Source organism: Fusarium phalaenopsidis, assembly GCF_050370095.1.
Source record: "Fusarium phalaenopsidis strain FUZ10S chromosome Unknown contig_32290, whole genome shotgun sequence".
In the NCBI taxonomy this organism is placed as follows: Eukaryota; Fungi; Ascomycota; class Sordariomycetes; order Hypocreales; family Nectriaceae; genus Fusarium; species Fusarium phalaenopsidis.
Window position 1 is genome coordinate 66,330 of NW_028145411.1, and position 17,080 is coordinate 83,409.

A 17,080-nucleotide genomic window follows, 5' to 3' on the forward strand; every position below is an offset into this window, starting at 1 on the left:
CGGGATTTTCTTTGACAAGGGGGTCGAGATGACGTCAACAATAGAAGACCCATACAAAGAGGTCTGAGGTCAAATGGGAGACAGCCGGAGGAGTTAATCCGCGACACACGAGCCTATCAAATATCGCTTTTGCCCCACAGATTCCGACCTCCCCAGAAATCCCTCCAACTGAACTCTTTCACCTTGTTCTGGAAATTCCGAATCCCATGCTCACCCTCTGACCCGGGAGCCATCATCTCCCCAAAGGTCTTCTTAACCAAGCTGGCTTGCGCTTTGCTTTCTGGGGCGCACCAACCGACCCTGACCAGCTCTTTATTAGTAGCTGCTGATCGTGGAGCACACTTTTCAAGTTGGCGTAGGTATCCATCGAGCTTGGCATTCAATGACTGCCCGTCGATGGCGATGCCATGAATTGCTCCCGAGCGCAATAGCTCGTCAGGCACTATCTCTCTTCCGGAAATCATTGCCTCCCGTGCCATAGAGACGCCCCATTCCCTGACGAGATACTTGGAGATGATGGCAGGGCTGACGCCGATCTTTACCTCGGTTAAGCTCCAACGGGCCCGCGATGATACCAAGCGGACGTCACATACGAAGGCGAGCCCGACACCACCACCGAAGCATGGCCCATTGACAAGAGCTATCGTCGTCTGCGGAGCGTGGTCGATAGCGTCGTACAAAACCGTGACTTTGGAATAGTAATCGGATTCGCCAGACATGTCGGACGTGTTGGTGCCACCGCTGAGGTCCATCCCAGTACAGAAGAACCTGCCCTCGGACTCTATCACAACGTGGTAGACGGAAGAATCGTTGGCAAGACTCTTGAATAATTTCGTGAGCCCCTCCAGCATCGCATCGGTTAGAGCATTTCCGTTCTTTGACCGAGTGAGGGTAACCCTCATCGCAGTACCAGAACGGGAGACGCGGTACTCGCCAGTATCCTCTAACACATCCCAACATCTGCTCGGGATTGAGATGCCAGGTTTCTCTTTTTCGGAGGCTGTGGACCTCTTTGAAGTCAGTGCCGCACCAGCTCTACTTCCGTAGGGTATGCCAATCTGGTCAGAGATCCATTTCCCGGTGGCAGCCAGCTTTTCGAGGTCCACGCCAGTATTGATACCAGACTTCTCCAAGGTGTAGACGACGTCTTCAGTAGCTACGTTGCCACTGGCCCCGGGAGCATAGGGACATCCACCGAGGCCAGCAACGCTACTGTCAAACTTGCGTATGCCCATGTCGTATGCGCCAACGATATTGGCTATGCCTTGACCGTAGGTATCGTGGAAATGACCGGCAAGCTTGTGAGCGGGAATATCCTGGAGCAGGAAGTCCAGGAGAATTTGAGTATCTTTGGGTGTTCCAACCCCCAGAGTGTCTCCGAGACCGACCTCGTAGCATCCCATGTCAAGAAATCTCCGAACGAGGTGTAAAACTTCTTTCGGGGATGTTGGTTCGGACGAAAAGGGGTCCGAGAAGATACAAGAAGTCACTCTGAAAGGATTCATTCAGTCATTGCCACTCCTTTCGGATAGTTGGCAGGTAGGTACTTACCCACGAACTTTCATACCAAGCTCAAGCGCCTTCTTGGCCACCTTTTCGGCTTGTAGAATGGCCTCATCGACTGTGCAGTTCTGGTTGGCTTTACTAAACGGTTCTGTCGCGGATGCGAAAACCACGACTTCTGTTACACCTGCTGCTCTGGCGTTCTCAAGCCCCTTGAGGTTCGGTGCTAGGACCGGAAGTTCGACATGACCTCGATGCTGAGACGTGCGAAGGATCTCCTTCATCACCTGCGCACCGTCTGCTAGCTGCGGTACCCACTTTGGCGAGACGAAGGACGTTGCCTCAACAGAGCGTAGGCCTGCGTCCAGCAGGCGTTCAACTAACTCGATTTTGATCGCTGTAGGCACTGCCTGTTTAATGTTTTGCAAGCCATCCCTTGGGCCTACTTCCAGAATCCGGACATTGTTGCCTCGACTGGGCGTTGAGAAGTGGCGTACAAGTGGTCTTGGGCTAACAGACAACCGACTGTGAGTTTGTCGGCCAGGGGCAGCCCGGCCAATTGAAAGTCCAGACGAACGTTGTGATAAAAGCAGGAGGCTGGACATGGCGAATCGATTGGGGACTTGTATTAACGAGCTTTCAAATTGGGGCTTAGTAGCCTAATCATGAAGGGCAAGACTCAAGTTAAATACATGTAGAGAATGTAGTAGCCGCGGAGAATGTGGAGACCTCGGGTACATAGGTATCTACTCGGTCAAAGCACGCAGCCCCTTAGAGACGGTGGTGTGCATCACGTGGAGCACTTGCTGCACGAGCAGGTGCATAGCCAAGGGGATCTTGGCGGGGAATAACCCCCCGCATTTCATCCCGATGCCATGCATTTTCTCAGCAGGTGGACGCCCTGGCCTAAGTGGACTTCAGACCTCCAGTGGGTGGCAATAGCCAGCATCAAATTGATGGAGGTGACAGCATAGACTGTTGATTGAAAACCTCCCATTTTAATCGTCACTCGCATAAGAACTGGTGATGATATCAAGACAACATACCATAGCTCACCGCTTAGCCTTCGATGAAGCCTCATCGTATAACAAGCAAGCAAGCAAGCAAGCAAGAAAGACAAGAATCTCAAAGAATCTGTTGATGAATTGAAAGCCAAGTAAAATCTCAAGCCATTCATAACAAAGTCATACTGTCAAGGTCCTCTTTGGTTGCTCATCCTCCTATTTCCCACTATCAACAAGCCGAACGTACAGGTCTGGCTTCTCCCAAAGTAGATAAATCTCATTCCTATCAATCCAACCATCACTACGAGGGTCAAGCTCCAGATCAAAGTTCCAGATTATCCTCGCCAGGATCAGGCGCATCTCAGCGTAGGCAAGACTGTAGGTCGGGTTAGCAGGATGCTGCACGGTTTGGGATTCATACACTGACTTTTTGCCAATACAATTCCGAGGACCAGTAGAGAAAGGCTCGAATGCTGCTTTCTGGTCGCCAGAGAAGCTTGGGTCATCAAGCCACCTTTCAGGAATAAAGGACTCCGGGTCCTTGAAGAAGTTTGGGTTATGGAACAGTGGCCACTGCCAAACTCCAAGGATTGTCTAATGACGAACAGTCAGGACGAGTTTAAACACTGAAATAATGTTGGACTCACGTTCGGGGGTATCATTCGCCCATCACGAAGGACGTAGCCCTCAGGTGGTGCCTTGCGAGGCATTGCAGCTGGAACAGGCGGATAGACTCGCATGCTCTCCTTGATGACAGCCATCATGTAGTCCAACTTCTGGACGCTGAGAAGATCAATCTCGTCCTCGCTTTTGAACCTAGTGCGCACTTCCTCAGCCAGCTTTGCAAACACTTCCTTGTGAGTGGCCAACAGGTATGTGGCGCCTGACAACCCAGTGGCGGTGGTCTCTGAGCCGCCGACAATCATGGTGTCGACGTTGTCCATGATTTCTGCCTGAGATAGTTGCTAGTCCAAGGTATTAGTCTCAGAAACGGGTGATCGCCTTCGAGAAAGCTTACCCCTTTTTCGTGGGCCCTTGCAATCGACTCCAAGAAGTCGAGCCTGGGCACCTTGAGGGCCAGGCGCTTGGAGACGCTTGCCTTACTCATTTCCAAGTGCGCATGATACTTTTCTTTGTCCTCCTTTGTCATCATCATTTTCACGATCATGTCGTTGAATGGAAATTTTCGTATAGCCGCAAGAAGAGCCGTGCCTTTGATGTGGTCAAAAATGAGCGCCACCCAGGGGTGATAGTAGGTCTTTTCGAGACAGCCAAAAGGCTCCCCGAAAGACAAGTCGCCAATGATGTCAAACGTCGTCCAGTTGTACCAAGCAGTCATCTCCTGGGCTTCGTCCGTCTTGCTGGCCGCTTTGAGCTTCTCTATCAACAGGGTAACATAGTTCTGGATGAGTGGCTGCTGTGCCAGCATAGCCTGCGCAGAGAAGCCATGGGAAAGTACCTTGCGCATGCGGCCGTGGTCTTCGCGATTGGCTGCAATCATGGCATGGGAGTGATCTTTCCAGAAGTCAGGGTCCTTGCCATTTTCCGCCTGACCGCGACTCCGGTGCCCCATCAGGTCGGTCCAGGCGTCGGGGTAGCTGAACACGAGGGCGTCGGGAGCGACCCGAACAATATCTCCGTATCGTAGGTGAAGATCCAGGATCTTCTTGTGTCCCTGACCGGATAGCCATGCCAAAGAGTAGGGAATCCGTGAAATGGCCCAAAGCTTCGGGCCCGGGTACTTGCGTAGTGGGTGTAGGAAAATATTGTAGAATATGCTGCTGATGATGTAGATTACCACCTGGAAGACAGGGTTAACTCTTAGCCCTTGGTGATTTGGTTTAAACACACACTGGGCGACTTACAAAGATAGATAGCGCCGCAAGATACACGCCCCATTGGGGAAGGCGGGCTAAACCATTGACAAGCAGCGTCATTGCTACAGTGGGTTGAAAAAATGCCGTTCTGTCGTCGACGGGGGCTTTCTTTCCGTCGTGGACTCTTGGCATAAGAGGTGAGAAACCTTCTTGCTCCCTCGAGCTGCTGGTGGTAGGTTTAATACCTAAGTGCCTTGGAAGACGGTGATCCAAGGCCGGACACTTTGCTTGACATCACCGTCAACACGGTCTTTAGTTGCGATGGCTTTGAAGGCCGAGGGCTTGTCGTGGTAGCCTCGGGTACACGTTCATGTTGACTAGATTGCCGATGACGTAGGGGTAGTGCAGCAGCTTCACATCATTGACCATGCATGGCGGTTCCTTTACCCTGACCGACAAGCCATGCTGCTTGATAGCCCTTCTTGGCATCCAGTGCACTGATACATTGGAATCTGGGGAATGCGGGGGAATCCGGGGAACCATGACAATGGGTGGAGACTCGACCGAGACGGATATGAGAGACAGGAACCAATAGGGTGTCATTTCAGGCTGAGATTTTAGTTGACTATCTTGCTACGAATAAACTCGGCAGCTTCGGACAAAGTCTTGTCTGCCTCGGGTGCTTTACCTGCCATGTAGACCCAAACATGTTGCATGCCCTCGGACGATTCCAGCCGCACGTCAACACCAGCTGCCCTTGCCCTCTTTGCCAGTTCAATCGCATCGTCTTGAAACACCTCAGCGGTTCCAGAAGTCAAGTACATTGGAGGAAAGCCTTTGAACTCGGCATGAACCAAGTCTAGAAGCGGATTGTCCAAGGAAGCCCCACCAATATACACGGCAACCGCACTGTTCATGGCTCCCTCGTAGACCAAGGCATCTGTGCCCAAGTTGGTAGAGAAACTCTTCCTGGTAAGCTTCATATCAATCCAAGGCGAAAAGCCGACAATGGCTCCTGGGACATCAAGCTCGAGGTTCCTGGCTGCAAGGGTAGCCGACACAGTCAGGTTTCCCCCGGCAGAGTCCCCCACAAAGGCAATGTTCTTGCTGGAGAAGCCCCGCTCGTTGATCAGCCACTTGTATGTAGCAACAACATCTTGAATCTGTGCTGGGAACTGGTGTTCTGGTGCCAGCCTGTAGTCGATGATGATGGCGTGGCAGCCAGCCCTTTTGGCTAGATGGGCAACTAACTTGCGGTGGCTAGTGATTAGGGCCTCCCGAGGCCTCGTTTCTCTGATCATCTAGGCAAACGAAGCGTGGTCCCGATCAACAGTTAAGTGCACCCTATGCAAACTCGTCCAAACCAGACAAGAACTGTGTAAGACATCAGAAAGCTGACGTTCACCTAGCGGTGGCTATGGAATCACCGAGGATGAAACTTCCACAAAGAAATGTGAGTTTCTAATTTAGATGTCTTGTATACATGCCCTCAATAACATTTCCATTCGCAATGACTTGTGTGCTTTCCCCCCTGATTGCCCATTCCTCTTTTTGTTGTTGTTGTTTATCTCAAGGACACCTCTCCTAGAGACGACGTTGGGGTCAACGGTGCTCTTTGGTCTCAATGGTCCGTTGGCTCCTAGATTGCGATGGGTCTCTCAAGTTACCAAATGGGGGATGGATCCTTCTTTGAGGGCTTCTTGGCTGGGTAACTGTAGACAATGTAGAATGCCCAGAGAGAGTACAGGAACATGAAACAGCCACCGCAGTAGTACATGGGCTGGGCAAAGATCTCAGGAAGGGTGAGAGCCCACATGCTGAATGGTGTGAAGGTCCAGATAGCGCAAATGATGTTGACGAGGCAGAATCCCAGCGCGAGACCGTCTCGCGAGCCACGTCGGAGGTACTCGTGTGTTGGGCCGACTATAATGAGGACGTTTGTCAAGCAGAACCACTGCATAACGCAACCTTCGCCCATCAAGATGATTCCGAACCAAACAACGGAGTACATGGCCATCTGGAGAAACGCGGCATAGGGAAGAACAGCGGCCAGGGAAGGGTTCGGTCCAAAAACGGAAGCGAAGCACGCATTGCGGGTCTTGGTGATGGAACGATGGATGCAGAAAATCTCGAGGGTAGTCCATACAAACAAAGCCGTTGACGTTCCTCGTAGAAACCAATGCTCGTCATATCTCGATGCAGCTCTTCCAAGGATAAAAGACCACGTAGAGTCATGGGCGAGGTAGAAGGAATGCATCCAGAAAGGAATGGGCCCATTGCCTTCACGCAGTAAAACTCTGATGGCGTAGACATATTGCATGTACCCCACAGCGAAGCTGACCCCTGAAGCGACAATAAGAGGTGTGTTGTTAAGGTTGTACTCTTCAGTGAGTCTCTGGTAATACCGTAAGAACTCGGTAAATTCGCGCTTTTTTGAGTTCAACCGGCGTCTCTTGGCAAGCCACACAGAGGGCGGGGATGGGCGGCAGAACGGATCCCCCACCAAAAATAGGTAGGCGGCTTGTTCCCACTTCCAACCTCCGCCTTCTATTGAAGCTGCCCTCCGATATCGTGATAACGAAGATGGCCGCCGCCGCTGCCGGCTTCATAGTTATCATATGTGTGTTTTTTTGGTGTTGAAGACGGACTGGAGGTTAAGAAAGGAACGTAAATAGCAAGAGGGAATAGCCTTCTTTTGGCAAGATAATAAGGTCAATGAGACTTCTGAAGGCGCTGATTCTGATGGTCTAGTTAGCTAATGTATATTGTATCTCCTTCTCGACATTTCTGGGAGTCATCATCATCTCGCAGTCGTTGGATCAGATCTGCCTTCTTCCCTGATACCCTGAGGCCCCTCTTCCGCAGCCGCTCTTGCAGCTGCTTGATGACTTCTTCGTGATATTGTGTATGCAGAAGAAGCTCGTCATCGTCGGCAACGAGGAATTCCTCGTCGTCACATAGGGGATCCACGGGGTCCTCGTCTTTGACGATGACTTCCTCGGCTTCTTCCCACCCAGTAAAGTCAATCTGATCAGAAGGTATATCCTTGATCCGGATCAGCCAGTCCTCAGCCCCGTCAGGGCGTATGCTTATTCCGCAGTTCAAGAACGCTTTTTTGACCATCTCTGACTTTGCGCTAAGACGCTTTAAAGCAGAAGCAACTACATGAGTAACCATAACTCTCTTATCACTAACTGACCACTTGAAATCATCTCCTTTCTCTCTTTCTATCTGCTCAATATACTCGTCAGTTGCCTCCTATAACCACCGCTTAAAAGGAGCATTGATAGCGGTGTCAAGGGGTTGCAAAAGACTTGTACAGCCGGGAGGGATAAGTGCAAGGGAAATACCGTTATCCCTTAGTTTCTTCTTGATCCCTTCAGTCTTGTGGAATGTGGCTGCATCCATCACGAGTAATATATCCTCTTCTTCATCCTTAATAAGGGGAAGAAGCTTATTGTCAATCCAGGAAGAAAAAAGCTCCTCGTTATTGTATGCTGTCTTATTGAACTCTACGTCGACGTCAGGGGAATAAAGATGCTGCTCCTTCTCGTAAGTCTGGCCGCCTTCATCGGTAGGGGTACCATGAAATATAATAGTCGGTCGAAGCCTGAATTCGCCATCTGCGAATATATAAAGAATCAAGGTGGCCTGCCGTTTATTCCACCCGCTGCGGTCGCTTTTCCCGGAGACTGATTTTGCGCCGCGTATTTCCCAAGTGAAGCCATCAAGATACTTAAATGGGATTGGGGTCTCGTCTAGGTTGAGTATAAGGCGCCGATAAAACCGGCGTTTTGGCGAGTTCAAGATCATCGTGATGGCCCGAGATTGGAATCGTAATGTAGAGATGCACCTGATGAATCGTAAGAACCTATTCACGACGTCGATGTAATCCTCTGGCCTCTTGGTTGACTGCTTTATCACTCGTCGCTTTACGATGTTGTGACGCCGAAGGAAGCCTCGCCACCAACCGGTGGAGAAAGGGAACCGGGAGCTTTGGTCCGGGTATAACTCCTTGTAAATAGCCTGTGCCTTCCGGCGGAACCAAGAGGTCGTAGCTACTTTCCCTTGGGCGCGGCGCTCTAAGAAAGAGAGGTACACTTGATCTTGGAGGCCTGGCCACTTGGGGCAGAGTTTCCGATGATGTTCTTTGAGGAAAAACTCACGCTTTTGTCGCCATCCACGGATCGTTCCTTCTGGTATTTTGAAGTGCCTCGAGGCATCATAAATCGTAGGCTTCCTTTTATAACCCTTCTTTATAACGTGGCCGTGGATCAGCCACACGAGGACTTCCGCCTTCTGCTCCGGTGAATAGCTTCTTTCCGGGCGTTGGATTGGCAGGATCCTCCTTGGTTTCCGCTCTGCAAGAGGCTTGGGCTTTGGGCCGGGCTTTTTCCTTGGTGTTGAGGCCACAGTCCAGCCGGCATTAGGATCAACCTCATCAAGCGGCGGCATTGTGTGAAAAACGCGGTGGCGATAGCTTCAGATCGGATGAAAGAGGGACTGCAAAAATCCTGGCCGGGGGGAACATCTGATCTTCTGATATTACCCCTCGAATGATCACTTCCACATACTAACTGTATGAGGAAGTGATCATCCGGGAAGTAATGCGCCAAGACCGACGGTTGAACTCAAAAAAGCGCGAATTTACCGAGTTCTTACGGTAGTCGATAGTTGCCATGGTTGCCGTGATAAGTTAATCAGTCCTGTTAGAAGATGTTTATTGTTTGTACACAAGAATCAGAGGGAGATTTTTAAAAGGTTCTAGTACCATGATGATAAAGGGGCTGTAAAACTGGGCTCTGGCTACGGAAGCGTCGGTATGATAGCCCGGACTGAATGATACCCGGGAACGCTAGTCATGAGCTCTCGGCGCCGAAATTCTCTAAGCGGCTTAGACCCCGCAAGAACATAACACGGGATTTGGTAGCCGCGGAGCCGAACTACCAACTTCAAACTATAGCTCCAGTATTCCCGTTTGTTATGATCCGACACCTAGGAAAGATGACACGATGCATGGGTCACCGAGGCAATTGTTGGCCCCATGGCCACAATGGGTCACGATGACGCATGTAGCTAGGGGATCAGTGCGTGTCTCGGGACTCGGTACAAAATTAGCAGGAGTGTCGGTGATCGTGGCGATAACCCGAGTAATAGCGTGCAAACGGTGTCTCGGTCGTGTGTCTCGGTCGTCTCGTGGGATTGCTTCTACCTACGTCAAGTCATATGCGCAACCACGCTGTGAGAACTTGGGGTACTGAATAGTTGTATCGTGCAACCTTTGTGGCCCGATTGCCTCGATGCCTGAAGAAAGGCATTGTTCACCTTCGCTGATAGCATAGTGTTTTATTGAGTTCCGCGTTTGCCATGCCTGATATTGATTTCATCAAGGGGTATCGCTCTTTAATTGCAATGACAAACAGTATCATAGAAGGAAACATCAATTATGTATCATTAATCACTTTGACATCAAACCTGGGACCCCTAGCTATTAGACTGCTTTCCCTATTTCCGTAGCCATATGCGCGGTCGCTTTAATCGTAGCGACCTGTTTTCCCAGTGCGTGTACATCATCAGTAGTGGCCCCAATTGCCAGGTTGACTACAACTTCCAAGACACCATGGAGGAGAAGGGAGAATGCTGCTCCGAAACGCACTCTCTTGGCAGTTGTTCTCGCCATCATCTTGTTGGTAGTTTGAGAGTACGTCTGCTCCCAGGACTGCAGGCAACCGAGGATCTGTGTCCTCGTCGCCTTCAACTCGGCCACTTGGTACTGACTCCGCAGATCTGTCACCCGATTCAGAAACTCCAGCACTTCCACGGAAAGAACGCTCAAATCACTGCGCGCCTGATCACACAAACTTATGTCGATATTGCTTGTTGCGGAGCTACTGTGCTCTGTTTCGCAGGAAGACAGGTACTTGGGCCCAGGATAGCCTGAGGCGAAGAGCTTGATAGCAAACTCGTCCAGATGAGGAAAACCAAGATTGTAACAAGGAACTACCCGGCCGCTGTCGCTCACACCTGGGCGGTTCCGGTATTGGTACATGATACGAAGTCCTAGAAGGAAATGTTGGAAGGCAGTAGTGTAGTCGCCCATCATGACTTCTATGCTCATAAACATCTGGCAGCACACGACCGCGACCTGAGCAGACGTTCGGCTGGGCTCCTCTCTCAGCCGAGACGCGAGGCTTGAGACTGCCGCGTTGTACGCATCCAAGCTGCGTTGATTGATAAATATGCCGTGAGTGCCGACATTAGCAGTTTGTCTTGTCGTCCCGAGCCCGTCGTGCAGAGCGATCAGAGAATCGAGTCCGTGGCGGATGGTGGGATCTGAGAGATTTGCCAGTATTGCCTGGGCCTCGTTGCGGTAGCAAACATTGGCTTGGCGCTTGCGGTGGAAGTAAAGGGCCAGCTTGTCGACTTGATCAGTCGTAACTGTGGAAGACTTTGGCTGGTATAGAGAGAGTGTTGGCTGAGAACCAGGGGTGGTCGCTGAAGTTGATGATATGGGGCTCCCGAGGGTCAAGATTCGGAACATGGACGGATACCCATCACACACCCGATCAGTGGACATGCAACGACGACATGCTGGCCGTGTTTCATCACATTTGACTCTTCGGATCCTGTTTGGGAGCCAAGTCGGCTCAGTATCAGTATCAACCTGACAGCAAGCGGGTTCCTAGTCTCTCCGTCGCCTCACCTGCAAGTGTGGCAGCCTGTCTTGGCCTTTGGCTTGAATTTCCGCTTGAACGGTGGCTTGAAGGGCTCCAGTAACTGTTGCTCTTCTTGGCGAGCTAAGAACGACATGTTTTCAGTGCTCCGGCCCCGCACATGGGTCGATCGATTTGTCGTCTTCCTTGAACAGCCCTCTTGGAGCAACACTCGACACTGCTGCCCTTAAATAGGAAATGGGAACGAAACCCCCACTTGGTTTGCTGGATGATCCCTACCTATGTATAGAGTAAAGATAGGCCAGCTACTTCGGCGTTTTGTTAGAAGAAGACTGTCATCGGCGAGCTTTGAACGAATCATTTTTGCAGCTGGCATTTTACCGACAGAGGAAAGGTGTCATTGGAGTGATTTATACGGTTAGACAAGCCAGCGTGCCCAGAGAAAAACGCGACATCCCTGGCCATACGAAACAGCCCTATATGCCGCAATGTAACCCAGTTCTTTGACCCCTACCTCAACCGTTCACGGCTAGACCGGTTTAGGAAATCTGAACGACATGGCCAATCACCTCAGCTTGTACAGTCTCTGCTTCCAACTCCAGAGAACCATAGCACCTCATGCACAAGGCTCTTGAGGCCTCTTCGCATCTCTGCCTCGACTGTGAGCTCTGTTGTCGGCATGTCTTCCTGTTATTGATCATGCAACTATTTAAATAAGCCATCGCCCTCCGAGTCATCGGGACTTGCACCACATCAAACTTGGCATACTGGCAATCTATTTTCCTCGTTCTTCATCACCATGCACTTCACGTTTAGCTTGTCTATTATAGTCACATGGCTGTACTTTCTGGCACACGTAGCCCGGGCTATGTCAGAACCGAGACTCCTCACTCAGTTCCCGCCTTCAGTTCGCATCGAAAACCTCACTATTCTTCCAAATGGCACTATTGTGGTGTGCAACGCCTACACCGGAGATCTCTACAGCATCAACCCTCTCAGCCGCTTGTCAAAAAGGAACCCCTACCTATTCACTTCTCTCGCGCCATATTCCTCGGCCATCTTCGGGCTCACATCCCCGTTGCCAGACACAATCGTTGCTACTGCCAGTAACTTCTCGTGGGACGAAGGACTGGTAGAGCCGGGTTCCAACGTTGTCCATCATGTCACGCTCACTGAGTCTGGGGCCAAGACCAAGGCATTCCCCATTCCGTCGGCAGCATGGCTGAACGGCCTGACACCTGTACCTCACTCACCGCATTACCTACTTGTTGCGGATTGTGCTGCTGGCTCTCTACTCCGGCTCGACACACGAACAGGATGCGTCGAAACCGTCAGCTCGGATCCCCTCTTTGCCCCTATACCCGAGCCTGAGTCGAACCTCCTGCTAGGCATCAACGGAGTTCACGCTCGAGGCGGATGGCTGTACTTTACCAACACAAATCAGGGCTTGTACGGCCGCCTAGCCATCACTCCCGAGGGTCTAGCAGTTGGGACGCCGGTTGAGGTCATCGCACGGGGACTCAACGGGTCAACATTCGATGATTTTGCCCTGAGACGAGACGGTGTTGCATTCCTCGCCACAGGGTTGGGGAACCTCAATGGTATTGAGAAGATTACCGATGCAGGTGAGGGTGAAATGTTGGCTTCCTGGGAGTATGGCTCCCCGGTCATTAGCCAACCGGTTTCGGCCGTATTTGGTCAAACGATCAAAGAAAGGAGTACGTTGTACTTTGCAACCGCAGGATCGTACTTGGGTAACAACGCAACGTCAACTGGGGGTCAGCTCTTTTCCCTTGAGATCAAGTGCTAGTGGAGATGACCGGTGCCCTAAGAATTCTTGTAACTATCAGGACCCAACTGTTTTAGTCGGGGGCGCAAGAGTGACAATCCCATACATTTTGCACCCAAAGATACCTCTACATAGGTCACTGCCTCTGGAGACGAAATATACGGTTGCATGAACATTGAAGTAAGGGGGCCTCAAGTAGGAGTGCCTGAGACCCTTCCATATCCATTGCATGGTGGTCGCAGCTGAAATCCTAATTCTTTGTTTAGAATCTGGCAAATCTAAAATCCATGACCTGATAGCCCTTCCCGTTAAGGGGATTCTGGAGAACCGCGTAAACCGATTTCATGGCAGTTGATAGAACACGACAAGCATTCCCTGCCGGCCTTGTTTTCTTTTGACACTGAAATACGTCAGGTTCTTTCTAGTGCCACACGGCTCCAATGTCTGTATATAACTATCTAGAAAATGTAGCCGTTGTGACAGAAGAGTTGGGGCTAATCGTGGTTGTAGAATCTGTAGCCACAGTGGTCGGGGCTGTTGAGCTCTCGCTAGCAGCGGTTGTCGCGGCGAATGACTCCGTTGACACTTCAGTGGACGTGGTGGAAGCATCTGTGGATCTAGTCGAATCCTCAGTTGATGTTGATGAATACTTAGTGGAGGTTGCTGTCGTGGGCAGTATCCTCGATGGCACACTCACTTCTGTGTTCACTTTGTTCTCATTCTTACAGAACGCAGAGCTTTCAATTCACACCCACCCATCGAGCAGATTCAGTGGCACCGACTGGTTCTAATCATCCCTTCCGGCTGGGCGGTTCCAGAGATGTTGAACTCTTTTCCCAGGCAAAAAGAAAGGAATTGGAGGGCATGTGGGAACTGCTCCCGCCAGGGCTTGAACCTGAGACCTTCGCATTACCGATATTACAGCAGATACTGAAGTATTAGTACGACGCTCTAACCAACTGAGCTACGGAAGCCATCCAATTTGTTGAAGGCAGCCGTTGGCATCCACCATTGAGTGGACACGAACGGGGAACTTGGTCGCCACTAGCACCCCGATGCCAATGAGAGACATACCTATTGTGAGCCAAGGGACTAACAAGCGGTTAATAGTGACGCACACTTAGATCCGGCATTGGTTAACTATGTAGTTTTCTATTATCCTATATTAAGTACCGAGTTAGCCGTCTCCCACGCCCCATAGGGTAGGGAAGGCTATGATTCGTGTTTCAAAGAAAATATTAAATGTTACGACCCTCGCGGTTACATCACATGGTCCCCACATCGCAAAGGGCCCACGGACCTATCAGAGGAGGACCTACGACAAGCAGGAACGACTGCGGTCGAGGACTGACGCGGTCTAGGAACGACGTCGGCCCAGTTCACGGTCGGTCCAGACAAACATTATCAAGTATATAGAACGCACCCATTGCACTTCCTTATGTACCAGCTACCTCAGCTATCAATACAACTTGGTTACACTCAATACCTTGAGCACATTACCAGACGTGACTACCACCTTATTGCTCAGACTACGCCCAGCACCTTCTGCCAACATAAACCCAGCACGACCGGTTTATCCCTTGAGAAATAACACGATCGTCACATTAAAGGTTATAAAAATTCTGTATGTTTCTCGGTATACAGGCTCAAGGTACTGCTATAGTTTTATTACTTATATTTGGACCATCAGCAGCGTGAACATACATTAATTTCGAATAAATATTGTGGGTTAAGCATTCACAGATGTCCCAATGTCAGACGATGATTTCACCAGGAACTCCTTTTTGATAGGAAATTTTTAAGCGTTAACTAATAGTTGAAAGCGTTAGCCCTTGGTATTTTCTAGACCTATATGACTCCGCGAGAGACCGTCAGTCTCAACAGGAAAAAAAACAGCTATTAACACATGGCGGCATCAAACCCAATACCGCAAAACACCGTTACCTAATTATTGACTTCCTATAGCTGCGGCCTCGCTAACCGCCAACCAGGACCTTCCAGGCGGCAGAAATCAGATGGGTCACTTGCTGGTCATGGTTTTGAAGGTACCTAGACGCCGTGTCGGGTATGCTCACCCCGAAAGGGAAGTTAAATGACCGTACCCGACCGAGATTATTTGCTCCCATGCCGTATCCAGTGTCACTCGTCTTTTTTAGGTGCATAATCATGTTTCCATTACTCCTTAGGTTCCGGCAGAAGTTAGAGTAGTCACATACGACCATACCCACTGGAGAACTCGGGATCCCATCAAGTTCTTGTCTTCTGGTTAAGTATCGCTTTTTTCAGGGATCATGGCCTCTGGAATCGGAGACCAGAGCCTCCATTCTTAGAGTCTCGCGACCAAGCCGTCGACTAATCAAGCGCCGTTATCGCAGCATTAATAGTAGCTTCACCTACAATAACATTTAAATTGGTAAACATAGCAGTAAAACCTAGATCTTTGGCACTGCGCACCTCTTGAGATACTCTGAGACTATTGCTATAATTTTTTCTAATCTATTTAAGATATATTTGCGCTATTCAGGCTTTCTCCAAAGTCAAAAGAAAGTAAGCACTCAAATGCAGGGGAGAGGCGCACTACTCCGGTCGTCAGAGGCGCCTGCACTAACCGTTCTACGCGTATATCATACCGTTTCCACCGTTTTATAGCTCTAGACGGACATCTCAAACGGTTCAACAGTTCTTTTTTTCGGACCGTCTCGATGCTATCGACACACCATGGCTCTCAGCAGGGATATTCTAGGTCGCGTGCTGCGGCAAGCCAAGCCCTTATTTTAAGAGCCGAAGTGTTATAATTCGTCTATGGGCTAACCTGACCCACGCCTCAAGGCGGATTAGACATAATCGCGCTCACGGCCAGCTTTTATTGGCTTCTGTAAATGGCGCAATTTGAACACTCCGCGCTTGCCTGCCCGAGCCGGCGTCAAATGGGTTTCCCCTGCCAATAAAATTCTCCCTGAACAATTCTCTCCATCTCCCCATACAATTTTGGTGACACGCGGTATTTTTTCCTGACTAACCTGCCCTATATACAAGATGCGGTTGCGACTGGCCGGATGGACGTGGTGCCGCCTAGGTACGGAGGGTCTGAGTCTGTAACCCTTGATCCGGGGTCTCCCACCGTGCACAGCCAACCCCGACCCGGCGCCACTGCGCGCTTGACTGCCGAAAAACGCAATTGGACGCCGGCGGCTACGGCCACTCAGCTCCGGGCTGAGTCTAGATTTAGTTCCGACTTTAATTTAAACCTCTCTTTATGTCCTAAACGGCCTCGCACTGGCCGAGTCCTATTCTGGCGTTATGAGATAGTTCATTAAAACACGGAACACTATATCTCTTAGAATTATGAATTGCTTACCTAACTACCTAAAAGATCAGAGTCCAATCCCGGGCCTCAACGCAAGTATCACTACACAACCTAGGCCTACGCCACACAACTCAGATTGCCAACATAGTGCTACTACAGTTATCTTAGCATTACGGCAGGAGCGCAAGAGAAGGATAAGAATATTTTTAAAACGACGAATAATACTCCTCAAGAAGGTATATGATCTTCATAAAGACTGCGATAATATTAATATCTTTTTTATTATGCGTGACCGTCGAAGCAACAAAATCTAGCAGTACTCAAACGGATATATACCGCCTATACCGTCAGAGATAGTAAAGCTACAGTGGGTCTCAAAAAGTAACGACACATTCCGGGTTTCCCCGCCGTATCAGTACCGCCACCAAATGAGACTACATCTTCAGCGCCTTATTGCGCAACCAAATGAAGGCCAATTGCATCGTATTATATATCAATCTGTAGATAATTGAGAGCTGCATTTTTTTGTGTATCTAATATTTAGTATACCAGCCGTGGGCCCGCACAACAGCCTGCATCCTTTGCTTCATTGAGTGGACTAGGTTATCGATGACTTCCGGTTCAATCTCTTGCCATAGCTCGATCGCAGCTGCAATAAGAGCCTGCTTTGCTTCGTCGGTCTTGGGCATGTATGTGAGCTCCGGATATCGCTTGCAGATCCTCTCTTTGAGGATTGCCCATAGGTTTTCTATGGGGTTGAGGTCCGGGCTGCAAGGCGGCCAGTCCACAACCTGGGCCCTCCGATTCTCACACCACTCATAGATCCAGTCTCTGACGATATGGGCTGTAAAGGTGCTGGCGTTGTCGTGCTGGAAGTAACTGTTCCTTGTCACGATCCGGGGAAGGAATTGCTGCAAGCACTCGAGAATAATCCTCGCAGTTACTCCGCCGCGAGGGCTTTCTGGATCGCCGGCCAGGGGGACCAT

At 50.2% G+C, this 17,080-nt stretch overlaps 4 protein-coding genes and 1 non-coding gene across 5 annotated transcripts; 1 reads left to right on the forward strand and 4 right to left on the reverse strand.

The window, feature by feature from the left end:
• Positions 1-116: 116 nt before the first annotated feature.
• Positions 117-6,341, reverse strand: LRP88_04218 (uncharacterized protein; the record flags this gene model as incomplete). The annotated part of the gene is made up of 10 exons (XM_083240795.1): positions 117-536; positions 594-1,491; positions 1,552-1,977; positions 2,755-2,883; positions 2,935-3,101; positions 3,155-3,472; positions 3,526-4,308; positions 4,373-4,419; positions 5,013-5,551; positions 5,992-6,341. The coding sequence occupies 10 exons, from the start codon at positions 6,339-6,341 to the stop codon at positions 117-119; spliced, it is 4,077 nt and encodes a 1,358-aa protein (XP_083103325.1).
• Positions 6,342-7,075: 734 nt separating this feature from the next.
• Positions 7,076-7,447, reverse strand: LRP88_04219 (SAP domain-containing protein; the record flags this gene model as incomplete). The annotated part of the gene is made up of 1 exon (XM_083240796.1): positions 7,076-7,447. The coding sequence occupies one exon, from the start codon at positions 7,445-7,447 to the stop codon at positions 7,076-7,078; it is 372 nt and encodes a 123-aa protein (XP_083103326.1).
• A 4,350-nt stretch (positions 7,448-11,797) lies between these two features.
• Positions 11,798-12,808, forward strand: LRP88_04220 (uncharacterized protein; the record flags this gene model as incomplete). Its single annotated transcript, XM_083240797.1, has 1 exon — positions 11,798-12,808. One exon carries the CDS (start codon positions 11,798-11,800, stop codon positions 12,806-12,808), a length of 1,011 nt encoding a protein of 336 aa, XP_083103327.1.
• An 853-nt stretch (positions 12,809-13,661) lies between these two features.
• On the reverse strand, positions 13,662-13,761 carry LRP88_04221. The gene has a single exon. It is a non-coding gene; the product is annotated as a tRNA-Ile (tRNA).
• Positions 13,762-16,627: 2,866 nt separating this feature from the next.
• On the reverse strand, positions 16,628-17,080 carry LRP88_04222 (uncharacterized protein; the record flags this gene model as incomplete). The annotated part of the gene is made up of 1 exon (XM_083240798.1): positions 16,628-17,080. The coding sequence occupies one exon, from the start codon at positions 17,078-17,080 to the stop codon at positions 16,628-16,630; it is 453 nt and encodes a 150-aa protein (XP_083103328.1).